This window comes from Melospiza georgiana, chromosome 5, assembly GCF_028018845.1.
Source record: "Melospiza georgiana isolate bMelGeo1 chromosome 5, bMelGeo1.pri, whole genome shotgun sequence".
Lineage (NCBI taxonomy): Eukaryota > Metazoa > Chordata > Aves > Passeriformes > Passerellidae > Melospiza > Melospiza georgiana.
The window spans coordinates 762,025-782,021 of record NC_080434.1 but is presented as its reverse complement, the minus strand read 5'-3'; the positions used below and the strand labels follow the sequence as shown (position 1 = coordinate 782,021).

Below are 19,997 nucleotides of genomic sequence, written 5' to 3'. Positions count from 1 at the left end.
CACAAAGAGCCTGAGTTTTTACTGCACTCCACTGATATTTCACTGTGCCTGTGTTCACAGATTTCAATCATATTCCAGTTAAACTTATGGCACTGTATCCTTTTGATGCCTTATGAAGGCTGTCCTAGAACAGAGTAGACAGAGCTAAAGAATAAAATAGGTATTAAAGGCCTCAATGATCACACCTTGGGCAGCACAAGAGCCCAGCCAGGGCTACACCCAAGATAAACCAAAATGTACAGAATGGGCGATTGGTCACAAGGTCTCGTAGTTTTATAAGTCCTGGTATGTTTGCATGTTGGAGTTAATGGTCCAATTGTAGCTTTAGGTTATGAAGTCCCATCCTTCCTGTTTTTCTCTCCTCATTCCACTGTTGTTTATGCTCTTGGACCTGAAATTTGGATAAGTTGTCCTTGTTCCCAAGCTAGAAAAGGAATTGTTTTGTCCACCTACTCTGTGAAGAGAGCTCACCATCCCTTTATATGAAGCTCAGAACTACACACTAAAGCAGTACAGAATCTGAAAAATATAAAAGCAAAAAACCTAAGGTATCACTTTGACACCACTGTTATAGCTAGCTGCTATAGAAGATATTCAGAATTAATGACACATCTACAGCTTGCTGAAGGAGACCTTCAAATCACTATAGAGATATCTCTAGTTATTCACCCAGTTATCATGAAGAGTTCTAGAATCCTTTTAAAGAAAATGGTTGGCCAGCTCTATCTGCAGTACTGTGTATTACAGGGAACCTAAAGAACTGGCCTCAAAAGAAAGAGGAGGCAGTGTAGGAATTCTGATATCTTCCAAAGACCTTCAATGGCTTATATGAGAAAAATAAGGGTATATAGAAGGTGCAAAGGCAGATGGGCATCTTTGTTTCAACCTATGTCATACTCATTAAAACCTTGTTTGACATAACAGTGAGGAATTTTGATTCTGGATAAAACACATTCATATTGTGTGTTTATGTGATTCATTGAGAAAAAAATCTCACAAATATTCTGAGTACCAACTAAATTCAGAAAAACATTAAAAATTGCACTTCAAGCTAAATATCTTTAGACATTTCAGATTAGGTATGTTCTGTATTAAGCCTACTGTTGGGCTTCCACCTTCCTCTGGAGACTTGATACTGGCAAGAGTACCAAATAAAATAATTTTCACACTCTTTTGGATGTTGCCATCTTAAAACAACATTTTGAAACTCTTGTTTTTTAATACCACCGACTTCTGATATAATTCAAGAGCCAAAAAGCATTTATGCAATGTAGTAGAGATACTGCGTCAAGCTGTACCTTGGCTGAAAATGCTTAAAGCATTTTTTTACTGTTACTATTTCATGTGAATGTACTTTTATCAACAGAATTTTTATGCTTTCCTCTTTTCCAAACAACTAAAGGTAAACATTGGTTTAAGTAGAGACTGTCTGAAAACTTAATCAGATATTCACTTGTAATTTCTCAGTGTCTTCTAATTGTCCAAGCATTACTTTAGCTATAAAGTACAACTTACTTCTCCTTTTTCCAACATCCCCTTTGGAGGTAGCAGCTTCATTCAGGAGTACCATTCCCATGGTGATAGCAGCATCTGAATTGCCATTGTCAAGGAAAGCAGCAGATGTGTGGATACCTCAGAAAGCCACAAAGGTACATCTATGAACCACAGCTCTCAAGTTCATAAAATGAACGGAGGTATTCATATATAACAAATGCATATCACAATCTGTACTGTACTGATACATTCACCTGTGGCAAAAATGTGCAGGAATTTCTTTGTGCATTCTGGATTTTAAAAAAATCAAAGAAGGAGAAGTCATCAAGTAGGACACAAATTTTGGACAGTTATGGAAATAGCCATTCCCCAATATTTTAAAATATTCTGTATATTGTAGCAAAAGATTTTTAAAAAGCAAAAACTGTAAGATCCAGAAATCATTCACTGCAATTGCACACAATTCAGTGGTTATTTGACACAGACTGAAGCAGTTGGACTGGTTTATCTTCCTCTGCATTTAGATAAGACATTAACTCCCTCTTTAGTGTCATATTGCTTAACAGTTTAGCAGAGAAACATCTCAGAAGCAAAGTCCTCAGTCACTTTCAGTGTTTTGTTGTCTCATTATGACTGTTACAAACGTGAACAAGTACATAACAATAAAACAATTTTACTAATCTAGCAAGCTCTTAAGCCATTCTCCTGATCGTTTATTTGAAACCATACCAACAAAAAGGAACAGTTACTACTGTGCATAACATCTGTTCTGAAGCAGAGGCGAGCCTGAATGCCACTCTGAACAGGTGTGAATCATGAGAACCATAGGTCACAACAGCAGCAAACACAAACTGCAACACACTTTTACAGATGGTCAAATAAGGTTCCAGCTTTCAACAGTACTTAACCGAGGGCATGATGACTACAGACTTCAAGAATAAGATATTATTTATGCACACCATTCAAGAAGATAGTTCAAATGTGCTAGACCCATAAGTAATACCTGCCTCTCATAACATTACACTTGCACTAATCATAATAAATTAATATTTTTCATTTTAGGAATGTTCAAAATTAGACCAAAATGTTCAAAGGCATCTGAAATTTTCATTGTAAAATTTTAATTAAGCTGAGCTTGAGCAAAAGGATTTAGAACTGTCAATGCTAACACAATCACACTTCCTAAGAGATGAGCAGCCTGATTCAGGTTTGACTTCCAAATTTTATACACACAAACTGAGAAAAGTCAAATGAAGAATAACAAGATTTTTAGAAGTATACATCAATGGTGAAAGATGGCAGAAGCAAATAGGCAATATAGAGGAAATATAATTTTTACATCACCTCTTTGATGCAGACATCTTCCTATAGTCCTAAGTTAAGCTCCAATTAAAATCATGCTAGTAACTCAAATTAAATTCCTCACACATGTACAAGCTGCAAGACACAGAGCTAGTCTGTGAATAATTGGTTACATTCAAGTCTTCCAAAAGCTTATGACTGCCCTTGAAAAAATACTAAAAAAAAAAAAAGGCAAAATACTGTGAAAAAAAATAATCTTGGAATCCATGATACAAAAATTGCTTTCTAAAAGTTTTACCTGTTAAGATTCAGATACACGAGCACATGAGACTGGGAATCTCCTATTCTACTGCTATGCTCTCCATAGGGAAAAAGAATTGGGGAGAATGTAATGAGAATAATTCAGTTCTTCATTTTTCAATGTTACGAAACCATAAAGATTAATTAATTGAGGCAGTTGTCACAAAATGGGCTGAGAAAAAATATTCCATATGTATTTCTACCCTATTAAAGAAAAGCCCCTAAGGCAGCATTACCTAATAACTTTATTTTATCAATTCCTCACTTAGATTTTAGTAGTGTTTTTCTCCTGAGTTTAACAGTCAAGGGAAAAAAAACTCATAGTCCCAAGATGTAAAGGTAACTCACCAGGTCCTCTTGGGAAAGTGCTACTTTTTGCAATGGTTTTGAAATACCTTGTAAATGTTTTTGTGGTTTTTATTTTTTTCCTTGATTATCTCATGCAGTACCAGTACATAGTGTGGTTCTTTGCTATTTCTCTTACCTGGCTGCTTCTGAGAAACCAACCAACCACACACTAAAAAGCCATTTGGGAGACCTCTCTTCTGTAACAAAGTTCTTATTTTCTTAGCAGACCATGAGTTTAATTCACTTTTCTTACCATCAGCAACAACAATCTCACCAAAGTAAGTTGTTTGCTCTGCAGCTGAGAACTATAGATCCGTAACCACATGAATTGTGCTGGGGAATTCTTCCCCTCTCTTTTGGAGCTTCACATCATTACCCCTAAAGCTTCCCCAACGCTGTCACTATTTTTGCTTCAGTTTTGTTTTCTAACCTCAATCAGCATTGCTGAGCTTTCAGCCTCACTGCTGCCTTTACCTTCAATGGCATCAGCTTCACAGCCACACTACCACACTGCGCACGCTACTCGCCTCAGCTCTCTGCTGCTGAAATAAAAATTCAACCCGACTTGTCATTTTGATACAATAATTATCTTTTTTTACCAGAGAATATATAGCTTGTTACTATTTCTCACTCATTTCTAACATTCTATCTTATGCCTTCACAATCCTTGATATTATACAACACAAAGCAGCAGTCCCAGCTCTGAAAATAATCTTTTACAGTATCACAATTCTCTAATAGTGCAGAATGTAAAATTTTAGCAAGTGGTTACTTGAACAGTTTTTCATCTGCAAAAAATGATGCATCAAAAGATGTACTTATTTTCCAATTCCTCTTTATCTGCCTCACTATGCATTATGAAACTATTTTGAAAAGATGAGGGGAATGTGGCACTCAGATAAGCCATAGAAAGCAAATGTTTTCTTATGAATTTATTCCTCTATTGATTTTTTTGTGTAAATCCTGTTATATACCTTCCCAAATTATTACACTTTTACATATGAAACTTCTGCTTTTCCTTTTCCTAGCTGATAGGTTTTCATAAAAATTGAAAACATATTATTTACATAGGGTTTTTGAAAAGGTTTTGAATTTTGATAGAGAAAGAACAACAGTTTTAAAGCACGATGAAAAAGGCAGTAATAATCACAATTTATAAGCTTACACAGAAAATGGCCAGTAGTAACAGAATAAAATATTGAGCCCTGAAAAGGTCAATATGAGTTATCAGAAATAGGGAAAAAACCAGACCACTAAATCCAAAACAAAACAAAACAAAAAATATTGGATCAATAAAATCAAAATTATAGATATCTTACAAAATAAAACTAATTGTTAGCAAATTTTGGATACTTATTATTATTAACATATTTTAATAGAAAATTTAATCACAGAATGCCCAAAAGGAAGAAAACCTGATCATTCCAAAGTTTATGATTGTAATACATAATTTATATCTTTATATCACAAATTTATTTGTAATTAGCAGTAAGTGAGGAATGAAAGAAAGAGAGAAAATAGCCTGACTAGCATTTCGTTACTTTTGTGAAAAAAGTTTGGTGGTCTCATTCATATTCAGTTGTTTTTTTGCCAAGGGTGCAAAATCTGGCATTAGCATTACAAACATAGAAAGAAACAAGTACCTTTTAAAATGCAGATCATGCAGTTGCTTAATAACACATGAGCAAGAAAAACTAGAGAACAAAATATTCATCCACTTGAGCCTGTGCTCAGTTTACTGTTACCTAAAATGGGGATAGATTATCATTCAATCTTTAAAAATTGATGGTCCAATTTAGCAGACATGGAACAAATAAAAGCACATACTTTTTTTCAAGGAGTAATATGATCAACAGAAATATCTACAGAGGTTTTTTCTTCTCTCTCTTTTTTCTTTTTTTTCAATTCTCTTTTTTTTTTTTTCTTTTGATTTTATTTTTTGTTTGCTTTGCTTTTTGCTGGGAGTGATGATTAGAACATGAGAAATTCTTCGCTCGCCCCTTACAAGAGGGCATATTATGCTGATAGAGATATTTACTTTTTCTTACTGAGACTTAAACTTCTGTGTTAGAGATGCCAACTTCCCTATATTTCATCTCACTTAAGAAGGATGATTTCTAAATCAGAAATTGAAAAAGTGGAGAACAGTCTGAAAATTTTCGGAATATGGATTTATGGATGAATACACAGTCAAGCTCTATTTAAGTATTTTTTAATGGCCTGAAATCCAGTAGTAATGATACTAACAACAACACTAAACATACTTTCTGTTTAAAACCTTCTGGCTTCAGCTTAACTGAATGGTTCTTCAATAATTTTAGGAAGTATCCCAGAAGTCTTGGCACTCACAGAATTCTACTCAGCTCCTTGAAATATGCATGTCACAACAGTGAAGTAGCTCAAAGTTTGCATTTCTACCATTGAAATTCCAACTATACTATACCACTTTCCTTTTTCATGCTTTTTCATCATTTTAACAGAGCAGAGAATAGGTTTCACACTAATATAGAATGTCCTATAGTGAAAAAGTTTATTATTAATTTGATTAATTTCAGCTTCGATTTATGAAACTGTAACTCTAATCCACAGACAGTCTGAAAGAACCATTGCTCTTGTGGTGCTTTTAGACATCTGAGAATGGAAAGGCCATACAACAGCATCAGAAGAAGAAAAAGACTCTGGAATCTGTTTTAATTCAGCTGCAAAATGGAGCATAGAGATACCTGATTAAGTTTGTGTTAAATCACAAACCAAACATTCAGAGTTTTTCAGCCTGATTTACATCCTAATTATTCACATTTAGGATCAGCTAAAACTAACATCGGGGAAATGATTTTTACATTTATTATTTATGACCTTTTTGGTTGAATAGATTACATCTAATGAAACTTCAGGTTTAGTTCTGTCCCTCTTGCAAATTTCTATAGTGTGGTTTGCCCCATAATATCTTTTTCTAGCTTTACTTATATTTTGTAAACCATTTATTTAAATTTTCAAATATGTATTTCAAATAAACATGCAAATCACAAAAGTATAAACACCTCTAGAACAGGTAGATGTAGAACAGTACATTACTTTCATTCATGTTAAGCATTCCAGAGAAACAAATAAATGAGCGAATTTCTTAACAGCTTAATTTAACTTTTAAACGCAGACACATTTCCTAAAACAAACTTCATTTGACCTATTTTTAAGTATTGATGAGGCTATATAATTTTCTCTCAGTATTCTAACACTATTACAAACTACCTTATCTACCTTATTTTCAAGGACTTTGTTTCAAACACTAGACCTATGATGTCTCATCTGTTTGTTAGCACACACTTGATTCTTGCACACAGGCACAATCTCTCTTGCTTTCTCTAAAAACCTATAAATATTTTTGAGAATATCACAATTTTTTTCCTCACTATAAGTCATCATCAGTGTGAGTCTAGGCTGTTGTTTTACTCTCCAACATTGCTAGGATCTAGGCAATATAATTTATTTCTTAGCTGAATGCACTTGAGGACTACTCCATTTAGTAAAAGGTATCTGTGGATCCAAAAAGTAAAACATTAAACTTTGGACTAGTTTTCTGAATCTTTTATCAAGCTAATATGTTTCTTAACCACTAAAATAATTAACTGAAGCCTAAACAAACCCTTAAAAATGTCTTCAGCCCATGGTCAGTGAATGCCTCTTGTTGTGTGGACTGTAGTCAGCTGTTTGTGAAAGGCAAATAAAAATGGGCCAATTGCCAGAGCAGCTGACAGCCAGATTAGCTTTGCAGGGGTCTGCACTTGCATTGGAAAATTTTAACCAGAAACTGAAAATTGTTGAAAATCACTGAAATTCAGAGTTGGTAAATTCATACAGACGACACACACCATATGTGAAGGTAGTTCACCAATTCCAGAGTACTGCCATTAGCTGATGAAAGATTATGAATTATGCTTCATGTTGTGTTAAAAATGCCCAACTGTAAATTTAAGATCTCTACATATCTCTCTCCCATTTAAGGAACCTTAATGTCTTTTCTAAAGGGTCATATTATGAATTGCTTTAAGGCCAAGCGTTGCGCTGCGAGCAGTAGGAGACTTTGTTAACATGAAACTGTCTAGATTTTTCTAGCTATCATCTCCTTATGCCTCACTCCATTTCGGAGGAATCAGACAGCTTCCAGAAGAATCAGAATAAGTTACAAGGGTAACAGGCAGTACTGGCAGCTAATGCAAGTAAATAACAGAAAATGTACAGGACGTTCTGCTGCTTTGGATGTTCATTTCCAAAGTTAATTAGGAAGCATGCTTAAATATGCTATAATATTTTGGTTTTAGTCCTAACTTTATCCACCGTGGTCTTCTTTCTTTTTTATCCTTAAGATCAAGAATACAATAATCTCGTCTCACTGCTTTATTTACCATCCTTATTCACTTTACCATATAATTTCTGAGGAACACACAACTAGTTGTGCATGTTGATGCAAAAGTGACAGAATCTTACTGCTGAGAGCTAAGTGAATATTGTTCTACTAACTTATAACTCAAAATTTCAGATTCTTATGTTCAGTGACTCTGATATACAGAAAATCATCTCTTTACATTCATCTTATGGAAAAGTTTCCTCACGCCACAGAGGCACTTAATACACTTAATTTAAATTCCCTCCGTAGGACAGGAAATATTATCTCTTTCATAATAGGTGTCATTTTAATGCTACCAAAAAGCTTTGTCCTTTTCCCTTTCCATCAGTATCTCATATCCACCTACACAGGTGTCCCATTAAACTTTGCCTTGGGAATTCAAATTAGGAAACTGAAAAGACATTTCCATTTTTACTTAGGTGCATGTATTTAATCAGCATCAATGCAAAGTTTAATAGTAATAACGAGAAAACATACCAGGTTAATCATAACTGCAAATTCCTATAATAATGGGTTTTGGTTAATATATCTCTTGTACAGGAGCTATATTATATAAATATGTTATATAAGTAAATAAGGAAATTTTTTAATAACTGAAACTCTTTTGATAATTAAAATATTTACTTTTAAATTTACTCATTAAAGTAGGGATCCACTGTACTACAAAAGGGGAAAAAACTATGACATATTACATTCAAAACAGTTTTATTTCTCTGGGGAATGACATAAAAACTTGATGAAAATTCATTAGAAATACTGAATGGTGTCTACACAAAGGAGGAATAAAAGAATTTAAGAAATCTTTTAACTTCAACACAACTTATCAAAAATTATTACTCCTTATCTTTCTTGCTGTATCTTGACACCCAGAGCAATATTTACAGCTGCACATTCAATGCCTTTTTGGATATAACAGCCATATCCACTATCTGTATTCAACTGCAGTTAATTACAACAGTAATACTGATGGGGCAGTCTACTGCATGTCATTTCTCTTAGGCAATGACAGCTCTTCATTCCAAAGTTATCTCTCTTTTGCCTTTATGTCTTCTTAATAACTCTAGCAACAGTACTTCAATACCCTTGTCTTTAGTTTCTCTTTCTTGTCTCTCCAAGAATGTCAACCTACTCAGCATTTAAAAAAATTTTATTAGTACCCAATCATTTCTGCTGACTCCTCTTATCTATGACCCAATTTCTGTCAGAAGAGGGCTGCAAGAATAGACACCACAAGCCTGGAACATCTTCTGCGTGGGGAAAGAGAATTTTTCAACTTGGAAATAATAGAAGAGGAAAAAAGAGAGAGAATGGACTGCTTCCCATGACTTACATACTAAAGTTACACAATATATTTATTGTGCAAATATTAGGCAAAAAAAATCCTAAAGGAATAAATTCTGCATACTACATGAAGTTTACACTGAAAATTCATTTCTATAGAATATTATCCCATAATTAATTCAAAAAAGGATTAAAAAGAACTAAGAATTTATTAATTGATTACTAGAATCTATAACATTCTTTATAGTCAATCTGGCTCAAAAAATGCCTGAATAATTTATTCCGTTTGTTTATTTTGTTTTGCACAATTTTTCTCTATGTTCTTAAAAGTAATTGCTGCACTAATACATGTGGATGCAAACTAATGATAACTTGAGAAGATGATAAACTTTATTGCTAAATCAAAATGTGTTTAGGTATGTGCTCTTTTTGCCTGGTAGAAGTGGATACTGAGCACACAATTACACTGCCTTACCAGGATTGTGACTGTGAACTAAGTGAACTCTGTGTAAACTGTGTAGTCCTAGGGTCCTTACAGATACGCAAACCTTTCAAGAGCAAAACCCTGAATTACAGACTGCACAATGCCTAGCATGTTCACAGCTCCACATACATCACTGCTTTTATAAAATTTATCAAAACAAAATTCACTTTAAAAAAATCTATTCCATGCTCCTATTTAAGTTTTCTTTGTGGCATCTGCCATATTTATTCTACAGCAGTTATACTTCTATTTATGTAATGACTTTTTGATAAATTTTCTACTTCATCAGAAAGTCTCTATACTGAAATAACTCTACAACCCCTTCCAAAGTATTATGTGTGTGAATTGAGTCTAGTTGCTTGAAGCACTGATTATCAAGATGATGTGGGGATATATATTACATAAAACTTCCTTCTCAACTGCATATAATCACAAGGATTTCTTGTTTCTGGGGAGGATGTAAAAATTGGCCAATTTCAAAGAAAACTGAAAGCAGATAGAAAAGACCAGCATATTTTTATGGATAAAATCTCAAATTAAATTTATACCTAACTCTTTTTCCATATTACTTTTTTTTTTTTTCTGGAAATAATGATAAAAATATTTTCTTTTTAAATTTTTTTTTAAACTGTCAATTTATGGTGAACAATGATGTATAATGTGGCATGAATAAAAGCAAACCTTGGCTTTTGTTTTATTCCTAGGCAATAAAAAGCTAAAACATAAAGGATCACATACTTTTATTCCATAGAGTGTTCTCTTCATTTTTTAATGAAAGCTTCACTAAAGCTCTCCCACCAATTCTATAAGGCTGGCAAAAGAAATCCAAAGGGAAGCCAAATGTTATGTCAGACAAGACTGTAATTCGTACCAGAATGCACCATGAACTGTAGGTGGGAAGGTTCAGACTGGATGAAAAACAGCTTCACAGCTGAAACTGCCCAGAAAGATTACGTGATCTCCATCCCTGAGGTTTTGAAAAAATTGCTCCTGACAACACCAAGAAAGCCAAGCTCCAGTGTTAGTGATAATCTTTCATTAACAGGAAGACTGCAGTATGTAGTCTTCCAAGATCCCTTTCAATCAAGACTTTTATGATTTCCATAATTATGTCCTAAGTTAACTCTCCAATACAAGAGAAAAGGGAGCCAAAGAACAAAACTGAGTCAGAGTCATCTTGTCAGCATAACACAGATTGCTCAAAGTAATAGCCTGGAAGTCACAGCAGTGTGTAATGTAAGCACCATGATATCTTAGAGGTCTTTTCCAACCTTAATGATCCTCAGATATCCAGCCATGTCCTTTCACTGTTCTCTGCTACATGTTCATAAAGACATGTAGCTCATTAAGCCCATGAAGAACTTTCTCCCATAGGAGGAAGCAAGGGAAGAGGGTGATGAGTCCTCATCCTGAGGAAGAAAGAGAGGCAGAGACCATTGTGATGAACCGGACACAGCTTCCACTCTCAATCCCTTTGCACCACTGTGGGAGACCAAGTCGATAAATCAGGAGTAAAGTCAAGCTTAGGAGGAAGGGAGGTGTGGAGGGAAAGCCATTTTAAGATCTGGTTTTGTTTCTCATTACCCTTCTCTGATTTGACTGGTAGTAACTTCAATTAATTTCCTCGAGTCTCTCCCTGTCCTTATCTTGCCCCATGAACCTTTTGCTGCATTTTCTGTCCCCTGAGCAGCCGAGGAGTGGCTGAGTGGCTTTGGCAGGCCAGGGTCAGCCCACCCCTAGTGCCAATGAAATTCACCCCTATTACCAGTCCCAGGTGAGTACACTGTACGCGTACATATACCTGGTATGTAATCAGTAAATTTTATAGATTTTACTGAATTTAATTTTGCCTTATAAAAAGACTTAAACTGTATCTGAAATCTTCACAAGTCCTTCTTACCCAAGTCCCAATTAAGTAGCTAAAGCATGGAAAACCAGATCTTTATACAGAAATCACCTAGCAGATGGGGTAGGATCACTATCTAAAACAAAATACAGAAATGCAAAGGAAACTCATATTTTTTCATCTGAGGTATTAAAAATTCACTTTATAGAGAAATAAAACATTGCATTTCAACGTCTAGCAAGAAGTGACAAGCTTACTACCACAAAGTAAAAAGACGCAACCAAATGAAACATGTACATTGCCAGAATAGTAATGTCCTGGTTTAAAATTCAATGCATCTTTCAGAGGATACGATTAATCTTGCATATTTTTTTCTATTTCCCACATTTTATAACAACATCTAAAAAAATAATGAAGGAGCAATTGAGCAGCTCAAAATTACTAACAACACTGAAAAAATAAAGGAATATTAATTTTCATGAGCAACTGTTAAACTCTGTCAAGATTTTGTGTGAAAGATTTCATTGAGAAATTTGTGTGTGACCAAAAACTCATTTAAACAATATTGAAATGAAACCTCAGAGAATTCTTTCTGCAAGTGACAACGAACAACATCACTGAAAGGATTCTTTCAGACAGCAGCATTAATGCAGCCAGCCAGCTTCCTGGTTTAAAGACAGTATCTGCCAACAAAAAATATCACTTTCATGCCTGAGTCAGAGAAAGTATGTCATCAACTCAATTTTTATTTGTAATACTCTCTGGTTTGGGGGCCTATTTTCTCAAGCAGTCAATGGGTTTGGTTTAGATAACAGTTTAAATTGTGGCAGTTCACGAAAAGCAGAAAACTGTGAAATAATAAATTGCAGCTCTACAAAGGAAAGCATAAAGGTGGTACCAGTAAGATGCATACTCTATCTAATAAACAAGAAACTTTTCATATGAAATGCAATATCTGTCTCTGTGTACTTTTCAAAAAATGAGGCATCAAAAATAATAATCACTGAGTTTTGACTTGGTAGTTTTCAGCTGGAAACTCTACACAGATGGAAGCTCTGTAGCCCCTCTGGGTAACCTGCTTCCACGCTTGCACATCTTAGAGTAAGAAGCATCTTCTTGTCTTCAGACTGATTTCCCTGATTTCAGTTTTAGTCCACTGCCTCTTGTTCTCTCAAAGGGCACTACTGAGAGAGTCTGTCTCCTTCCTCTTTGTGTCCTCCAGTCAGGAATCTATGCACACTGATGAGATCTCCCTAGGAGTCTGCTTTAAGCTTTAACAGTTCCAGCTCCCTCAGCCTTTTCTCACAGGATTAGCCCCCAATCATCTCTGTGGCTCTTTGCTGGACTAGCTCAATTTAAGTCTGCAACATTCCTGGACTGGGAGATCCAGAACTGGAAACAGCATTTCAGTCCAATTGCAAATATTATATTTTCTCTGCAAAATATGATCATAACTTTGAAACCAAATTAATAATAGCTATTTATGAAGCACATAAGGTTTCAAACGTAGCAAAATGGATCCCAAACAAATGAATGCAATGAAGGTGTAATGAGGGTGTTCTCTTTGGATAGGAAATGCCAAAGATGAAGGCAGACAGGGAAGTTAAAGGAAGGGCAGGTTCCAAGGCAACATAACTTCAGAGGGAGAACAAAAGAGTGCCACGATCATAAACCTGGGATCCATCTCTTACTGCAGATTGGGAAATACTATTTTCTTTTGCTTGTTCCCCTTAGAGAAAGGTATTTGTGATGGAACTACTGAACTTTAAAAATGGTTAGTGGCAATTAAAGTTTTCATTCAGTGAAGAAAGATGGAAAGAATCAGGATTTTAAAACCCCAGAGAGAATAGAAGTTTTTCTTACAGTTATTAGAACTTTCAAAAAAAAATACCCGACCCCAGCCCTACTCCAAAAACCCCAACTTAACTTTCTCTGACCCATTAGGACTGAAAGAGCAAATGTAGGTCTCAAAGTCTTTCTGTGAGGAGGTGATGTCAGAGCAAAAGTGATTGAGTTATTAGTTGCAAGAAGCAGTAGTAAACTGTTTATATTAGGTGGGGGAAAAAAATCCAAGGACTATTGGAGGACAAATCATCTTCATGCACAGTCGCTAAATTTCTGTATGCCTTCCTTGTAAGTAAAAAGAAATAAAATTATTTTTTCATTGAATTTTTAATTATTATAAGAAAGATTAAAAAATAAGGAAAATTAGTTTTTACCACTGGAAAGGGAACACTGAAAAGAAAAAAATAATTAAGAATAGTAACCAAGCACAAGACTAACAAAGGAGATAACAAGGAGAACATAGGTGAAAAGCAATGCCAGTGTTACTTGGCAGTAAATAGAAACAACAATGAATATTTATTTAAACATATGATAAGTAAGGCAAAATAGAATACCTGCTTAAATGCTCAATGATATTCACTGCCAGAGCAATTTTATTTAACAGTACACTGCACCTCATATTGGGTTTTTTAATATTTATCACTGTTTGAAGGATACTCAGCAGAAGAATAATATGCGACTCTGCCACAAACTGAGCCTGGCTGCTTCCATGTATGTAACTCTGCAAAATAAAAATGAAAAAAATTCCTCTTTAAGAAATCCATTGAAAATGGCACAACCAGATACGTGAGAATAAAACCTGTTTTGCAGAAAAATGCAGGCAGCAACAGCTAGAAATTAATAGTACAGTTTATTTATATAGCTTTAGTAAAAAGGGCTATTAAAAATTTAGGCAAAACACATATATAGAGTAAATGCAATGTTTCACACAGGAAGGCATTATGCTGGGCTCTTTTTCACAGTGCTGCTATGTAAAATAAAGAACATGCATTTATTTGCTCAAGTGATACAATTTTTCAGAAGGCAGATGATGAAATCAAGGGCATGCCACAGCATGGTTTTTACAAAAGTGAAAACTGAAGCCTGCCTTAAACAAATAATTCTACTTTAGTCTTTCTCAGATTGAGTGAAGTTTCTTCATACAAAGTCTATTTTGTTGTTCTCCAGTAAGGTACAGTGTCCATCAAAGTTCCTAATGCATAAACCATCTTATTTAAATGAAAATATTGTAAAATAAATGTTAATACTAATCTAACACAGTCTACTGCCCTCTATTCCAAATAAGTATTGTTAATGGGCTCCCATTGAACATTACAAATGTTTTAGGTACATTATTCTTAAAAGTTACCTAGCAATAGATCTGTGTGTGATCAACAGGGTCCTCAAATGGCTTCCCCAAGACATTTTTCTGCAAATACTCAAAACAGTAGCATGGCACATCTCCTCTATAGCTATGGGTCAACAGGAGCAATGCTTGGTAAGTACAGAAAGTGACAGACTATTCCAGGGATGAAGATTAACCAAAATAATTTGCATTTGATAACTTATTGTGAGTCATCTGAATTTATGACAGTACCTCATCCCATTTCTTATGAGGAATTGATATTAACGACTTCACAAAAGAATTGCAGAGTTTGTTTTTTCCTCAGTGGACCTTAAAACCTACTTTCTGAGACAAAAAAAAACCAGAGTAGAAGTTTTCAGAAGACAGAAGAACAGTATTTAATGTAAAAAATTATGGCAAACAGCTTTTATTGAAGAGCGAATGGTGAGAACTGTATGGTATTTTTGTTTGTGTCCTTCTCTACAGCATATGACAATACTTTGAGGCCACTTGAAGAATGGTCTGTATGTGCATTGATACATACTTATGCAAATGTACCCCCCCACACCAGTTCTGTACACTGCAATGGCCACTGACTCATCAAGTTTTGAAATTCATGTCTCTCTGTGACTCATACTTACCTAAAATAGAAATGTACTCAAAGAAACATTTTTAAAGGTCTATTGAAGGATTACCTATTTATCAATTCTCAAACTAAAGAACAGAACTGATCACATGTGAGGTTTCTTTGTTTTCATACTACTTCTTTCCTTCTATAAAAAGATTGCTGAATGACATTCTCATGAAATTTTATTTGAAGCTGCAAACCATTACAATTTCTGGTTTTGCTATGTTTTCTGCTTTTTGACACTGAATCCACTTAATATTTGGAAACTCTGTGAAGTCTATCTGGCTGCAAATGCTTTAGGCAAGTGCTTTAAATAAATTCAATAATAAACTCAGATTTTCTCTTTTATTTTAAAGGTAGCAAGAGGGAGGAACAGGTAAGATGCAAAGATAAAATCTGTCGGAAGAGAGGCAACCATAGCTTGAGCAGAAAACTGGACAGCCACACAATTAGCACTGCCACACAACAGACACCAGCAAATGTCATGGTGGTACGGCTTACAGGGGAACCAGAGCCCGAATAACACACTTTAAACAACCAGTCCTTTTCCAACTCCAATATTCTCCCATATCAGGTCTTATTTCAAAAAAGAAATATTTTAATTTGGAACTGGAATAATCATATCCCTAAATCAGGCCATTTTCTTCGGCAGTGACAAACAATTGTTCAATGCATGCATATTTTTACAAAATTGTGTTAAATGTTTATCTACTATTCATAAACTCATTAAATATTTAGTGTTATTGAACTGCAGATGGTACACACACACACACACACATATACATAAATATATATAAAATCCCACACCAGAATACTCAAGGATAACAGCAAGGTAATATCCTTTTTAAATTTCCCTAAATGCAGCTTATGTTTGTGACTTCCCTTCAAGAGTCATAGTTGTCATGGTTCAGTAATATACTTAAGTATAATCTGTGCTGGCTTTTTCCTTTCTGTTAAAGCAGTGTAAATAAACCAGAAACAAAGTAAGGAGAAACAGGGCCTCTGGAAGTCATTAGCTAATTCTTAAGGCAAGAAGAATTTTGGACTACCCAAAATTAAACATGATTTCAGATGCTTTCTTAAAACAAACATCACAATGCTTATTTTCTATTGGTATGCACAGGAAGGACACTAGGGTGAAGGGAGCTGATTAAACTGAGATGGGTTTAGTCATAGCCTAAAATACAAGGCTACTTCACAAAGTATAATTTGGGATAACTGAGAAATAACTCATCCTGAGTTTACGAGATATGACACATACCTAATTAAAAACTGTACTGAAAACTGATCAAAAGCAGACAATTTTGCTAATAACTACTCTTGAAAATGATGAACTGAATTTGGATTGTATGTTGAAGAAATCCCTAGATGGAGACTGTGCCCTGAAGGAGACAACAGGCCAAGTTCAAGCTAACATATGTAGAAAGCAATGAAGCAACAGAGTAGTTAACCGCCCCAAAGAGAGAGTTATGAATTCCCCACCATTAGGATAAGCACTATTAATCTGTCTTCTTTCACTACATTAACATTCAGGGTGAAATTCATCAGAGAAAGGAACATTACAGAAAGCCATGGATTAGTTAATTATGATTGAGCCTTCAGAATGGCATATTCTAATTAAAGACCACCAATTTTGCCAAGAACATGCATTAGATATAAGCAGATGTTATTTTCTCTTAATTTAGAGAGAAAAAGAACTATGTAACTTTCTCTATCAATTCAGATTTTACATAATTTCCAAGTCCAGGAACAGCAGGACTTTCAGCAATATTTAAATGTTTAAAAAGCAGAAGTTCTAAAACATTGTCCCACAATATCATTTCAAGACCTTTGCATTTTGAGTACAGAAAAAGCTTAAACATTTTATGAGGACAAATGATTCATCCAGTAAAGCAAACACTTTGAAACCCAACATCAAGGTACATAAATAAATGCTTTACAGTATGATTTCATTATCATACCTGCATTTCTCCAGACAGGTGTTCTTCTAAGCAAACTATGTAACACTTCAAAAGCAGCTTAAACTACCCAGCAAGATTAGGAAAAAAAATCTTATTCAGCTCTAAAGCTGAAGCTTTCTGACTCTGTTACAGCAGCTACTTATTTAAATATTATGCTTTCTAAAACCAGCACAGTTTCACATAGCTTCACTTGAAGCATGCACTCCCAATATGCTTCTTTAATTCCAATGTAGTAGTATTTGTTTTAACTTACTTACAAACTCAACAGGGGACTTGCTCTGAAGTTATTGGTCTAGTCAGGTCTGTGAAAATCTCAGAATAGAAGCCTAATCTAATTCCCTGCTTTCTTTCCATCACAGAAAATACTATTATCTGCTGGGGATGGCACATGTCCAGTGACCTATTTCTCCTGTAGCAGCCAACCCTAAAAAACTCTTCTTGGGACGAATGATGTGAAAAACCATGAGGTGATACTGGTTTGGGCCTAGGTTATTCACATGTGTGAGAATGGCCACCAGCTGGGAACATAATATGGGTATGAGTTTATTTTAAAGAACTTAAACTACACTGAATCTCAGTAAATAAATATATTAATCCCATCTCAAAAACTAAAGAAAGACAAGAAATCTTGAAGCTAGTTAATTTACTAAAAGAAACCTCTGACTAATCTAATCACATATCATTATTCAATAGTTAGGAAAATGTCCAAGTATTTAGTAGGGCAATTGGTATTACTGTAGATAACCAGATATAAAAGGGACATCTGTAAATGATGCTTAATGGCTTCAAAAATGAATGTAGTATTAAACACAAAATAAATCTAAACTCACTTACTGCTAACAGAAATCCTAAATAAATGAATTTGCATTTCTAGCAAAATGAAGACCACATATGACAGTAAGAAATGTGCAGTCAGCTATTTAAGACAGTATCTTTTCTAGGAATCTTCATTTTATCTAACAATAAACAGAAACAATAAATTTCAATTTGAAAATAACCCACCTGAACTAAACAATTTCTTTTGAACAATTACTAGTTTTATAAACATTTCTAACTCAAATATAAGCCAACAGTTCACCAGGCTGGTGAAAATTTCATGTATTATAATCCTAGCAAGTAATCTCTCTAAGCAATGTCTCTACATGAAATGCCATCTAGCTCAGTTAGAGACAAGCAAGACCAGGATTAACAAAACAGCTGAAATGCATACTCCAGCATATACAAAATAGTGAGGAATAGACAGAATTATTAGATGTTGTACTTAGGTACTTTTCGTAATTCTAGTCCATTTAGTCAAGCACCTTACTCCAGTAGGATATCTAGAAAATCAACTGGACCTCAAATAAAACTCCATGTGTTCATTATTTTTTCTGTGTCCTTGGTGCAACAGTTAGTGCAAGTATTCAGACTCACTAAACAAGACCATAAATCATATCAGCCACTTTTGAAGGGTGGGTTTAATAGCTGTGGATGAGATCAACCCTTTTAAAGAAATATTTAGTGTTGGTGTTTTTTTAAGCATCTTTGTAATACAGATAAACCCAACAATCTCATACAGACTCTTTGATTCCCTCATTTTTGAATGCAATGAATATGAGTTACACTTTCCAGACTGAGCTCATTCCTGTGTTCACCATTGCTCAAACCAAAAACTGAGACAAGAGACAGCAACCAGTTTTCATAGGACTGGCTGCTGAAACAGCCTGTGCTGGCTGCCTGCCATGAAATCCATCTGGCACCAAGCACAGAATATGATCTGCCTTTCCAGCCCTAGAGAAAAGTGGAGAAATGCTGCCTTACTTTTGAAGACTAGCAGGCTGGAAAGGGTAGCTGGTATAATTTAAGTTAGTATACAAACCCTGGTTTATGCTGCTGCTTTGGTTGTTCCTAGACAGCTTTTATACCTATACTGCATTATTTAGGGTTGCTAGGAGCACTACCAAAGGCGTCCGCTAGTAGAGATTATCTCACAAATCTAGAAACTGCAAACACTGCTCAGATATAGAGGCTTTGACATAACCTGCTGAACAAGAATTATTTCTGAGGGACTTCTTCCATATTTATTCATCACAAAATAATAAAAGAACAAAGGATGCAGAAAGCCTTCAAAGAATCATACTTTGTGGATTTAAAAAAAACCTCAGAACTTAAACCTCTCATTAGGAATAAAACATTGCTACCCTTAAAGCCTTAATTCCCATGTTACAAAATGGATGGAACAAATATCTTCCCTCTAAATGTGAAATATGACACAGACTATATAGGTCAGAGACTTCAACAGAGATGAAGATTTCCACGATGTCTGAAACAGCATGTTGGTAGGCTGGGGAAGATTGAGTGACATAGCTTAGCCTACTTGCCTAAGGAAAAAAAAAATTTTTGCAATTGTGATGCCTTACTTAACAACTTGACTATTTTTTGATCAACTTTAAAAATAGTAAAAAAATTCTGAGAGAAAAGTGATGCTACTGCACATTTCATTACAGCTGGACAACCAAAACAGTGATTCTACTGAAAGAAAAGCTGTGACAGAAGTTCAACTGTAAACAGTTGTTCTGGAGTATGGACTGCTTGCATAACACATGGAAGCCAAACCACATTACTTCTAATTAGGAAACAAAAGAAATTGAGATGTTTTTCATGAACAGCATTTCACAGAATCACAAAGTTGGAAGACACCCTCAAGATCATCAAGTCCCCAACACCTCAACTAAACCACGGCACCCAGTGCCACATCCAGTCTTTTTTAAACACACCCAGGAATGGTGACTCCACCACC

General features: G+C 34.9%; 1 protein-coding gene across 2 annotated transcripts in view; it reads right to left on the bottom strand.

Annotated features, from left to right (window-relative positions):
• Positions 1-19,997, bottom strand: part of TUSC3 (tumor suppressor candidate 3) — a 107,310-nt gene that overhangs the window by 8,690 nt on the left and 78,623 nt on the right. For both annotated transcript variants that reach the window (XM_058025015.1, XM_058025017.1), the window contains exons 7-8: positions 13,963-14,026; positions 1,516-1,590 (exon numbers count right to left, since the gene is read on the bottom strand). In XM_058025015.1, the coding sequence (XP_057880998.1) occupies positions 1,516-1,590; positions 13,963-14,026 (139 nt within the window). The remainder of the gene's footprint in view (positions 1-1,515; positions 1,591-13,962; positions 14,027-19,997) is intronic.